Genomic DNA, 11,260 nt, shown 5'->3' with positions numbered 1-11,260 from the left:
TGCAGATTTAATTTCTTTAATCTGCAGATTTAGTTTCCCTTTAATCTGCAGATTTAATTTCTTCCCAGCCATGGTCCCAGCAGGCTTTTTAAATAGAAACTGATAACCATGATTCTAAAATTTATATGGAATTGCAAAGGACCTAAAATGTATCTGTGACAATAGAAACGTCCTATCGAGCATTTTCAGCGTGGTTACTGAACCTGAGGAACAAAATCTTTAGTGTTACTTTATTTTAATAAATTTAAATAGCCACATGTGTCTGGTGACCTGCGGCACAGACCTAGAGCATCCGACGCAGTCTCGAAAAGGAAAGACATAATTGCAGAATTTACACTGTGGAGTTCAAAGCTTGCTACAAAGTCACAGTAATCAAGACAGCATGGTGCTGGCATGGGAACAGACGAAAAGATTAATGGAACAGAATAGAGGCCAGAAGTCCACCCACCATATTTGGTCATTTGATTTAGACAAAGTCACCAAAGCGGTCCAGCGGAGAAACAGGAAGTCTTCCGACAAGTGGTTCTAAAACGATCGGAAATCCAGCTGGGGAAAAAAAAAACAAAAAACACATTTTGACTCCACCTTGTGTCACTCACAAAATATTCGAGATGAATCAGAGTCCTACAGCTAAGAGTTAAGACTATCATTTTTTAAGAAGAAGTTGCAGAGTATCTCTGTGTCCCGGAGGACCGACAATGTGTTCAGGACGGGGGAGCGGCCCTCGGGGACTGCTGGGTGGTGACTTCCAGCGTCCTGACAGGGGCGTGGGCTACCACGGTGCAGGCATTTTTCAAAACTCCTCGGATGGTACACTTAAGACTGATGCTTTCATTATGTGTTAGCTAACCCCCTCCCCTAATAAAGCCTGTTCACGGGCCTTGACGTCTGCTCGGTGACCTGCACGCCGAAGCGCTTGGGCGTGAAGCCTGCACCAGCCGGAGCCCCTCGCCTGTGCGACGCACGTGTGCGCTTGTGGTTTGTCGTGGGGCCAAGTCTTTGTCTCCCCATCACATCTTTGGCCTCTAGGACAGCGTCCACCCCACAGCACGTGGAGGCAGTCGTGGCTGGCCCGTGTGGCGTAGGCCTGGGACTCACAGCTGTTGTCCGTTGTGCGGTCCTTCTGGTCAACCTCTGAACTTCCTCCAGGCAGCTTCTCTGCCAGCTTCTCTGCCAGGCCCTGGGCTAGGTACTGGGCCCGCTGATCAGCTCTGCCCTCGAGAACAGAGTCTGGGGTGGGGGGTGGGGTGTAAGCTCAGTAAGAACGTAAAGTGACAATGTTCAGTAGGTGGGAGCCTGGGGTGCGCGTGGGGACTTAGGGGCACAGCCAGGCCCCCTAACCCAGCCTGGCTGTTCAGGGAGGGTTCTGAGGGAGGACTATCTGATCCTTGTCTTAACACAGGGCTAAGAGCACAGACAGGGAGGCAGGAAGGGTGACACAGGGGGTGGTGGCAGACACAGAGCCAGGCGGAGAGGGATTTGGGAGAAGCTTCCGGAGGCCTTGGGAATGGAGCAGGTGTGATGAAGGCGATAAGGCAAGAATGACCCCCAGGCTCCTGGCCTGAGGACAGTAGGGATAGAGCCACCACCCACTGGGCGGAGACCCCTCAGGGTGGGATTCGGCCAGATCGGGGTCATGGGAGCTCACTGAGGATGGAGCCCGGTCTCCAGCCTCAAACTGGACCACGCAGTCAGGTTGGCTGGAGGGCCACAGCGCCTACCTCCACCCCCGGGCAGCGTGGGTGGCCGGGTCCGCGTCAACCCTGGGGTGAGCCAGTAGGGCACTGTGAGCTCTCTAGACTCTTCCAACAGGCGCAGATTTTGACCCGTTCCCAAAGCAACCAGCATTTGTAGAGAAGCCTGTAGTGAGACGGCAGGGGCGGGGCCTTCTGGGGTGGGAAGGGGCCACCCGGTCCCATAGCCCTCCGCCCTGCACACGGCTCCCCAAAGCATCCACACCTTTCCAGCCCTGCACCTGCTACCGACATTTCGGGAAAATCTTAGAATTAATTTTTTTAATTCATCTGGTAAGAACAGCAAAGAAAACTTGAAGGAAGAACCTTACTTGATATGAATACAAATTGGAAAACTAAAATCACTTTTTAAAGATAAATGGGTCGATAGATAAAAGTTGGCCCTATAATAGGTAAGATTTTCAAATGCGATGAATAACACACATCAAACCGGGAAAGGGTCTCTATGAGCTCAGGACATTTGTTTTAAGTATTTAGGGCCTCACTTCATGCTACACGCAATGGATTCCAGAACTGGTTATGGATTCTGAAAAGACCTTGACGTTGCAAGCAGTGAGAGAACCACGCGGGCTCAGACGAGGACGTTTGCAGGGCCGGCAGCTCATCCGGTCTTCCAGATGGCAGTTCCCACGGTGGGCGGACGGGCCGGCGGGCAAGCCCTTTCTGGGGCCTGGGAGGCAAACGGTTTCCAGTGACATCGAGCCATCCCGTGCCTTTCTGCTGTCTCATGAGTGCGCAGTGGAGCTTTTCGAAGGCTGCGCGACATGGGAGCTTACCAAAGACTATGTGCAGAAGCAGGTCTAGGACTCCAGCTGTCTATTAAGCCAGACATTAAAGAAATTTGCAAAAATCTGAAGCCATGCCATTCTTCTAAAACTTTGAGACTTTTCATCAAAATATGCTATTTATGTTAACATGTAATGAGTTCACTGAAACTATCTTAAAACGTTCTCTATTTTTATTTATAAGACAGTAAATATCGTCAAAACCCACATAAGGAAAAGCTCTTCGGGGTCCTGTTTTTACCTGTGCGAAGGGGTTTGGAGACCGAAAGGTGGGAGGGCTGCTCTCGGTCCAAGGCACTTCGGCAAGGCCTGGCGCAGCCACCGCGGATCCCAGCGCCCAGCACATCGTCTGCCCAAGTCCGAGAACGTTTACAGGGTACGTACGCTGTGCCCGGGCGGGCACGGCTACAGGTGCAATGAGACAGCCGTGACCAAAAGGGACAAAGCATACCTGCCTGCCTGTGTTCGTCTAGTGGGCACAGTGCCCAGTGAGGAAATGGACTGCCTACGTGTAAGGTGAGCTCTCAGGAACGCACACACCCGACACACAAAGTAAAAAGTGGCCAACGTGAAGCAAAAATGACGCACAACAGTTTAATATCTTTAATATATAACGAGCTCATACAAATTTATCAGACCCCAGTAGATAAAGGACAGTGACGATCCACGAGAGGAAATACAACTGCGTAACGTGAAAAGCTGTTAAAACTTTGCTAGAAATCAAAGAAACGCCAACTAAAACAAAATGCTGTTTTTTTTTTTCATTATCGAATTAGCAAAAATTTAGCCAGATGACAAGACTCAGTGCTGGCAAGATGGTAAAATGGGCACATCCATCCTCGCTGGTGGCAGTGTAACTGGATATTCTTATTATGTTTTGTCCATGCATAGTAAGAGCCTTAACGGTTTTCATATTTCATATATTTTAATTCGATAGTCCCACCTCTGAGAATCTACCCGAAAGACATAATGGGACACTGAGAAAGAGCTTTTTGCAATAAGATCTTCATTAATTTCTAACAGTGAGTAATTAGTAACAGCAAAGTGATCCCCCACCGCTGTCCCCGACGTGATGGAAGTACACGGCCATTTCAAAATAAAATTAGTAATACTATAGGAGGGGAGAAATCTGGAAGGAAAAACACCAAAAAGTTAAATTTCACTCTTCTCTTTCTTCTACTTTTTCCAAAATGTCCACAATGTGTAGGTTTGCCGAGAAGACCTAGGTTATAACTTGCTGACGCGGTGTCATTGCAGTGAGGAGCCGGGTTCCTCCCGTCTCTGCTGTGTCTGTGCTGTGCCAACCGCCACCACACCAGGCGTTGTGACCCTGAGATGACAGGGGACCCCGCCTTCAACCTGCACTGGGCCCCCAGTCTGCCCCGTGCCTCCGCCCCCAGGGCCCTACCTCCTGCCACCGTCTCTAAGCTCCTAATCTAATGCTTCCGGAGCAGAGGTGATCTCAGTCTTGCAGCTCTGGCTGCAAAACGGAACATCTGCAAGGATGGCGTCCCTTTTCCCGCCAAAAGCTCCACTCCCCTTGGGCGGCCCCAGCGTGCGTCCTTCTATACAACTGCAGGGCTTGCTCCCTTAAGGCGGCCTGAAGCACACGCCCAGCTCTCCCCCAGAACTGTTCGCTCTCCTCCGGGCCTAACTGCTGGGACCGTGGTCACCCAGGGGCTGGTTCCGCCTCACTTGACGCCAGAAGCTCGTGCATCAGGAACGTCTCGCCTGCGCCCTCATGGGCATTCCTCGTTCTGACTGACTCTGCGGAGACTTACCTGAGAGCAACGAAATGGGTCTTTGCTTGCTTTTTCCTAGAAGTCATTGAGTACTTTAGGACACCCAGTCAATCCCAAGGTCACACTGCTATCGGGCCAGGAAGTCACCCCTCTTTCTGAATCCCACCTCAAATGACGCCCTGTTACGCAATGAAGCTTACTTACCACATGGGTATGGTGGGGACCAGGAAGCGGTCACAATGCAGCCAATCTCAACACCACGGACAACACGAAACTGTCCCTCACACGCAGCTGAACCCTCCTGCCTGTGCCTTTTAGAAACCGATACCTGTTCCCTTAAATTGAGAGAAATTATAACCCCGAAGTATGTACAAAGCAGCTCCCCTCCCCCACTTCCTTCTTCGGCTTCACCCTCCCAGTCACTGTGGCCTCCATCTGGGCCGCATGGAGCTCGGGTCCCACCCTGTTGAGCTGGGGACTGGGTGTCTTCTACTGGAGCCAGTGGCCTGCCTGGGTGGAGCTTCTTCCGAGTCCAGTGTGGGGGCCACACCCTGAGCCTGGCTCATCTGCTCCTTTCCAAAGTTGCAGGCAGCGGTCAAGGGCACAGATGTACAACAGCTCCAGTCCTAAGCCCACAAACACAGGCGCCAAGACAAAACGCAACCAAATCACCAAGCCAAATAAAGCCAGAGCTGCAGCCCGGGATAGGCGTGACAACCCACATGCGAAGGGCCAGGTCACGGCTGAGGACCGGCAGGTGGCATGGCCAGCCCCGGCCCACTGGCTCTGGCCCCGGTAAGCAGCATGACAGAAACCAGCGCCTAACGCAGACACAGCATTTCTACAAACCGCCTGGGTACACCCAGGGGTCGCTGAGACGGCAGAGTCCCTGCCCTGCTCCCACAGGGGGTCCCCTAACCCTGGCTGGGCTGGGCCCTGTGGGAATCTCCAAGGCGACAATTAGCATTGCAGCTTCCTTTTCCCCAGGCGCCACCGTCCCCTGCATCTGTGGCCACCTCCACCTGGCAGGCAGACGAGAAAACAGAGCACAAATAGAAAGTGCCCCGCACAGCCCCCCTTGGTGGTCCCACCCCCAGTGGCCCCACTGCGCCCTCCCCCACTCATGATTGAGGAGCACCATGGTCCCACCTGAACAGCCTTGGCTGGAGTGCAGGGGGGACCCGTGGCCTGTATTCAGGCAGTTGTTCAGCAGGGCGAGCGGGCTAACAGAGTTTACAATTAGCGGGTGACAGTGAGCCACGAACACCAGCAACCACTGAATATCCTTGACCTTGCAAGGCAGTGGTCACTTCAGGAACGCAGTCACTTTTCCCAGCATCGTCAAAACTCTTAGGGAAGTAAGCATGGGTCCTCGGACCCAAGCCCTGGGCATCCCCAGACATGTCTTTGGGTGGGTGCAGAGTTTGTCCTTCCGCAGTCAAGCCAGGACCAACAGGATGGGGCAGATGAGCCCACGGTCATACACCCCTTCCTCCTCATTGTCCAGGTGGTCACGGAAATGCAGTTCATTTGACATTGAAATATGGCGGGAGCATCACCATCCAAAGGGTTTGGCCAAGTCTCATTTAGAAGGTGATTTCTGGGCATTCCCCGCGAGGAAGCACAAGGCCATCCACCACTAAGAGGTGTAACTTGTCCCTCAGAATTAGGACACAGGTGCCGGTTCTGCACTGTCACCACACGAGGACAGAGGTCGTCTGCAGCTCTTTTCCTTTACAAATGCCACACAGCCCTGGTGGCCAGAGGCCAGTACCCCCGGCCTTAACTGCTTACGGGTGCATCCTGGAGGAACTGTGCCTCCAGCTATCAGAGTCCATGTTTTCTTGGACAAAGGCTGGGCAGCTGACGGACAGCCCCGGCACAGGGAGGGCACGCTACGGGGAGGCTCTGGCAACCTAGAGACAGTGTGGGTGGCCGAGGGGCGCATGTGAAAGCCACATGTCACCGGGAGGAGGGAACAAGTCTCAAACCAGACAAGGCCCACCACCATGGCACAGGGTGACTGCACGCTAGTAGCTCGTGGTGATTCCTACTGGAGGCCCAGGGCAGTAAAAGGAGCCACTGGCGTCCACCCCTCGGCCTGCAATGGATCTCAGTGCACAAACGCGCTGCCTGCAGCGGCTCGATGGAACTGCCCAGGTCCATAGTCATGATGACCTTCTTTGGCAGGCAAGTTCCAGATCCCCGAAATTCCCGGTGCCATTAGAACACTGGCAGCTAACGCCAGGCATCAGTGGAGGTGCATCCTCCAGGAGCTCCCCGCCACCAGCACATCCTCTCCAGGGGGAACAGCGGGCGTACTGACTGCCTACTGCACGCAGAGTGAAGCTGGCCCCAATGCTAGAACTACGCCCCCAGCAGGGACGAGGCCCCTGCCCGCTACACTGGGCCCTGGAAGAGCTGCTGATCACCTATGGGTGGGAAGCCAGACTCCTCTTTCCAGGTCCCCACATCAAGCCGCTGGCCTGACCAAAGGAGCTTCTTTCTGTCATCAGTGAGGACAGGGAACACGGCGAGGAGCTGCCGTGGGGTCTGCACAGGGAGGATAGGGGGCGTCTGTGAACCTAGTCAGGCTGCAGGGGTCGTCAGCCCAAATGGTCCCCAGAGTAGTGTGGAGTCGGTGTGACTGAGTCAGAGCTGTGGTCGCCAGAAGAGCCGGGGTTGCAAGCGAGAGAGAGGAAATGCATGCACTGAAGCGTGGGTACAAATCTAGCGGGGACACTAGGCAGCGAGCGAGGTGGGTAACAGGGCACCCAAGAGTACGAAGGAAGATCTTCTGGAACAGATCTGGAGAGGCAGAAAGGGGCGTCTTCCAACAAGGAGACGCTGCTGTAGGGGCATTTCTTCTGCGCGGCAAAGGGGGTATGCTACCTGGTGGCTGCAGATGCGACCAGGGCGGTGGCCGGTTCTTAGAGGTTCCGTGCTCGGGTGGGCAGGGCCGGAGCTGGACTAGTCCCGCTGGAGGCTGGATGCACCGGGCAGGGCCCCGTGCCCGTGGCGGCCAGTTGGCGGCACAGCATCTGCCTTTCCCGTACTGCGCGATTGGAGGCAGAAGTCTTCCTGATTTGCGCGCGCCGCGCGTGCCGGAGCGGAGACTTATAGGTTCTCCGCAACTCTGCCAGGAACCCCTGATAGTTGTTTCGCAAGGGGCTGTCAGGTTGCATGTGGGGGATCGCCCACTTCTCTGCCTCCCCGGTCAGCCGGGACACAAGGAACGCCACCCGCTCCGCCTCGCCAGGAAAGCGGGAGGCCTGGAAGATCATAAACCTGTCCATCTGCATCAAGAACCCTGCTAGCTGGCCCGGGTCTCCAGAAAAAGGCTCAGGCAGAGAGGTTGGAGGCGTGGTCATTGGTCGGGCCCCATTTGAGGTAATTGCTGAGATGGGCGGGGTGATCTGCAGCGCACCCGGAATCCGAGCCCTGGTGCGTAACAGGGTCAGCTCTGCCATCACGCTCTCCAGCATGTTGGTGAGATTGGCCTTCTCTGCCCGGAGGGTGGAGGCCTCCCGCCTCAGCGCAGAGTTGGTGAGGCGCAGGGACGTTAGGGTGTCGATGACGTCATCCATTTGGGCACTGGTAGAGGCTGCAGAGGCTGGGGTTTCAGCTTTTGACGTCTGGGGTTGGACCATGTTAGCAGAGGTCGGCCAAAGGCTGAGTGAGGCCGATGCGATGGGAAAAGCGGGAGGGATAACCTAGAACCTGAGGACCTGCGATGCTAAATTGGGTAGACCTGGACAGAAAGGAGGGAAAGGCTGGGGTTCAAGGCTCAGAGTGAAGGCAGGGCGGATGGAGCCCAAAGATGAGCACAGCAGGGACAAGGCAGGCGGTGCAGGCCTTGGGGATCCCCGATTCCGGACGCAGCTCCTTAATCGCGGGTCTCGCAAGGCCAAGTCCGGTTGCACAGGAGGCTGGTTTTGTTCTGGGGCCTGAAGGATGAAAAAATGTTTTTGAAAATGTTTCGATTGTGGAAAAAAGGGTCGAAGTAGGGGCCGCGGCGCGGGAGGGGCAAAGAGCAGGCGGCGAAGCGGGCGCCGGGCCCGAGGCCCCGTCCCGGCGCGGGGCCGGCACCCACCTGGGGCAGAACAAAGGGCGGACGCACCTGCGGCGGCGCCGGGGCCTGGGGCGGGCGGCGGGCGCGTACCTGGGTCTCCGCGGCTTCCTCCGCGGCTCCGTCTGCCGCGCCGGCCGCAGCCAAGATGGCACGATCGCGGGACGCGGGCAGGCGGATGAGTCACAGCGGCGGGCCGGGGAACTGCTTCCCGGTCAGGTCGGGTCAGGTCAGGCCGTGGCAGCCGCAGCGGCGGGAGGAGGCCTCGGGCGGGATCTGGAGCTGGGCCGGGGCCGGGGTCGCAGCGGAGGGCGGGTCACGGCGCGGCCTCGCGGGGCGGGGCCGGCGCGACGGCGGCAGTGGCGGCGGCGGGTGGGCCTTGCGCAGGCCCCGCTCGTTGCCATGGAGACCGCCCGCTCCGGCGCGCGCCGGCGGCGGCCGAGGCCCCGCCCCGGAAGTGGCGCGCGCAGACTCGCGCCCGCGCGGCCCAGTCCCGCCTCCCGGGGCAACGGCGCCGCGTCCTTCCTCCGCAGCCAATCAGTGATGACTGCGGTTACTGTTACTTTTTATTATCGTAGTAAGTACCTCCTTTCTTTAATTCTCTTTAATTCTTTAATTTCTCTTTAATTCTTCCCAAGACTGCTTGCAAAGCTCTTCTTTATATGTTGTATCATTTTTTTAATGAAGGTTGTATTTTTATATTTTAATATGAATGCAAATTTAATATGATACATATTAATTGTAGCAAATTTTGATGTCAGAGAAATCTAAAAAAAAAACTTCATGTCACCTAGATCCCTTCACCTGGAGAGAACAAACTGTAATATTTCCCTAGTTCCGCCTAGTCATTTTTCTGATATATTCTCTTACAAATATTAATTTTAGTACCTTCTGAACTATTTTGTACCCTTAACACACTGAATTTTGAGCATTTTCCCATTAAAAATATTTCAAAAGCCTGATTTTGAAATGCTTCCTAGTGTTCCACTTAAATCGTGTACCACAATTTAACCATGCTCCTTTTGATGGCTTGCTATCTTATTTTCCACGTGGAAGATTTATAAACCACACTCGTATATAAATTCCAGCTTCGTTCTCTGCCATTTTATCAGGGTAAAAGCCAAGGGGTGAAATTAGTGGGCCAAAGAGTGAGCTATTTGACTCAAGACCTGGCTGACTTTCCACTTGACCTTGCCTAGCTGCCTCTGAATGTCAGTTCCAGGCCAGGGCATGGCTGGAGAGAGAAGACACCCACCTTGCCAGTCTTTTGTGGACACAGTCTTCAGAGAGGTGCTGGCCACCGGCAGCCACCTGCACTCACTCCTCAGGCAGGTCTGGGACAGAGGCAGCTTCACTTAGGCCTTTACAGTTTTCACTTCTATAGAATGGGAATTGGGTCACGAGGGTGTGAGTACTTGGAGAGGGTAACCTAGCCGTCCCCTCAATTGTATGTACCCCCTTACGCCAAAGGATGCACTTTTTGTGACCAGCTGAAAATTTCTAGAGCATAAGGCATGAGGTGAAAGGAGGTGGCATTTCTTTAAAGTACCTCCATGAACTCTCCCCAATCAGCTGGAGGCAGGAGCTTCGTTAATCTTGACTAATGGCTGCAGAAATTGGCCTGGGCCCCTCTACCCCTCCCCCACCTCTTCCAAACACATCCAGGGATCCGCGTCCACTCCTGTGCGTCACCTCATCGGTCTCTCTTCCCTCGCTGCCAGGGTTGCATCTTCCCAGGGCCCTGAACACATGAGTGGAGTGTCTGCTGCAGGTGTGATTGACACCATGTCTTAAATTCCCAGGTACATGGGAATAAGGTGCACCATGATTTCAGAAATGATGAAACATGCATTTGAAGAAATGCGTAATTTATTTGTATCTCACTTTATCTCAAATAGGATATAGAGTGGCAGTGCATAAAAATAGAACAAAATAAAAATTAAAAGACTTTTTAAAGTAAGAAAAATGGCAGTATACTTGGCTTCTGATCCAGATGATGCTATGATTCACACTCTGAGGTACCCTCTCTGCTACAAATGCAGAACAATGATAAACTACACAAAGAAAGTATTAAAAGGATCTGGCTGGGAGCAAAAACCAAATGAACTCCACCATGGCCCAGAAACACAAGCTGCTGAGTATTGGAAAGGCCACAGACCTACTGGGCAGTGGTTCCCGATGCATAGTGGGGACATGAGGCTGGGAACAGAGCCAGGCTTCCTGCTTGAAACCGGGGGAGAGAGGCGTCACCTCTGTATCAGAAAGGAGTCTGAAAAATCTGCTTCTGCATTGCACAGGCCAACAGCTTTTGTGAAGGTGTGGCCCTTGAACAAGAGAGAACACATACAGTCTGACGAACCTCCTGCCCCATGGCTTGACAAGCGGACTGCAAAGGGCCAGCAAGTGTGAACCACCACCACCAATGTAACACGTGTTCTGTGCTGCAGACCAGGCATCACTGGTACAGCCCCAAACTACTAGGTGGGGGTGCAGGAGAGTCTACAGAGATAGAAAGTAAAAGAGCCTTTTACTCAAAAATGAACCTAAAAATCAAAACGCTGAAACCCGTGAAGATATACAATGCTAAGAATAATGGCCACTAAAATCAATAGTCATGATATGAATTCACTCCAGATGAGATTAAAACAATAGAACAGTCTAGGAATTATAAAAACACTTTAAGCATGTTTAGGATCTTCAATGAGAATAATGAAGAAATAACGTTTGTGAAAAGAACAGACATTGTGGGAAGGGGGCCTGCAGAACTGTAACAAGATGAGATGGCTATGAAAAAGCACTTTTAAAAGGAAATATAGTAAACTCCCAGCTCCAGGAAGATGGAGGAGGTGCAGTCTTCTCTATTCTTTCAGCAAAGCACACTGAAAACAAACAAACAAACAAACAAACAAA

At 53.4% G+C, this 11,260-nt stretch overlaps 1 protein-coding gene across 4 annotated transcripts; it reads right to left on the bottom strand.

The window, feature by feature from the left end:
- Nucleotides 1-3,119: 3,119 nt before the first annotated feature.
- On the bottom strand, nucleotides 3,120-8,584 carry RTL6 (retrotransposon Gag like 6). Of its 4 annotated transcripts, none has more exons than XM_023526143.1 (3): nucleotides 8,444-8,584; nucleotides 5,431-8,228; nucleotides 3,120-5,303 (listed from the first exon to the last, which is right to left on the bottom strand). In XM_023526143.1, the coding sequence occupies exon 2, from the start codon at nucleotides 7,929-7,931 to the stop codon at nucleotides 7,212-7,214; it is 720 nt and encodes a 239-aa protein (XP_023381911.1). In that variant the 5' UTR covers nucleotides 7,932-8,228; nucleotides 8,444-8,584; the 3' UTR covers nucleotides 3,120-5,303; nucleotides 5,431-7,211. The 4 variants fall into 4 exon arrangements, with proteins under 4 accessions (XP_023381911.1, XP_023381914.1, XP_023381912.1 ...); XM_023526146.1 differs by having other exon boundaries at nucleotides 3,120-4,907; XM_023526144.1 differs by having other exon boundaries at nucleotides 8,402-8,542.
- Between the last annotated feature and the right edge of the window lie 2,676 nt (nucleotides 8,585-11,260).

This window comes from Pteropus vampyrus, unplaced genomic scaffold (assembly GCF_000151845.1).
Source record: "Pteropus vampyrus isolate Shadow unplaced genomic scaffold, Pvam_2.0 Scaffold721, whole genome shotgun sequence".
NCBI classification, from domain to species: Eukaryota; Metazoa; Chordata; class Mammalia; order Chiroptera; family Pteropodidae; genus Pteropus; species Pteropus vampyrus.
This window is presented reverse-complemented; position numbering and strand designations above follow the sequence as displayed.

Coding starts and splice junctions, on each gene's coding strand:
- RTL6 (XM_023526143.1), bottom strand. CDS start 7,931: ATGGTCCAACCCCAGACGTCAAAAGCTGAAACCCCAGCCTCTGCAGCC.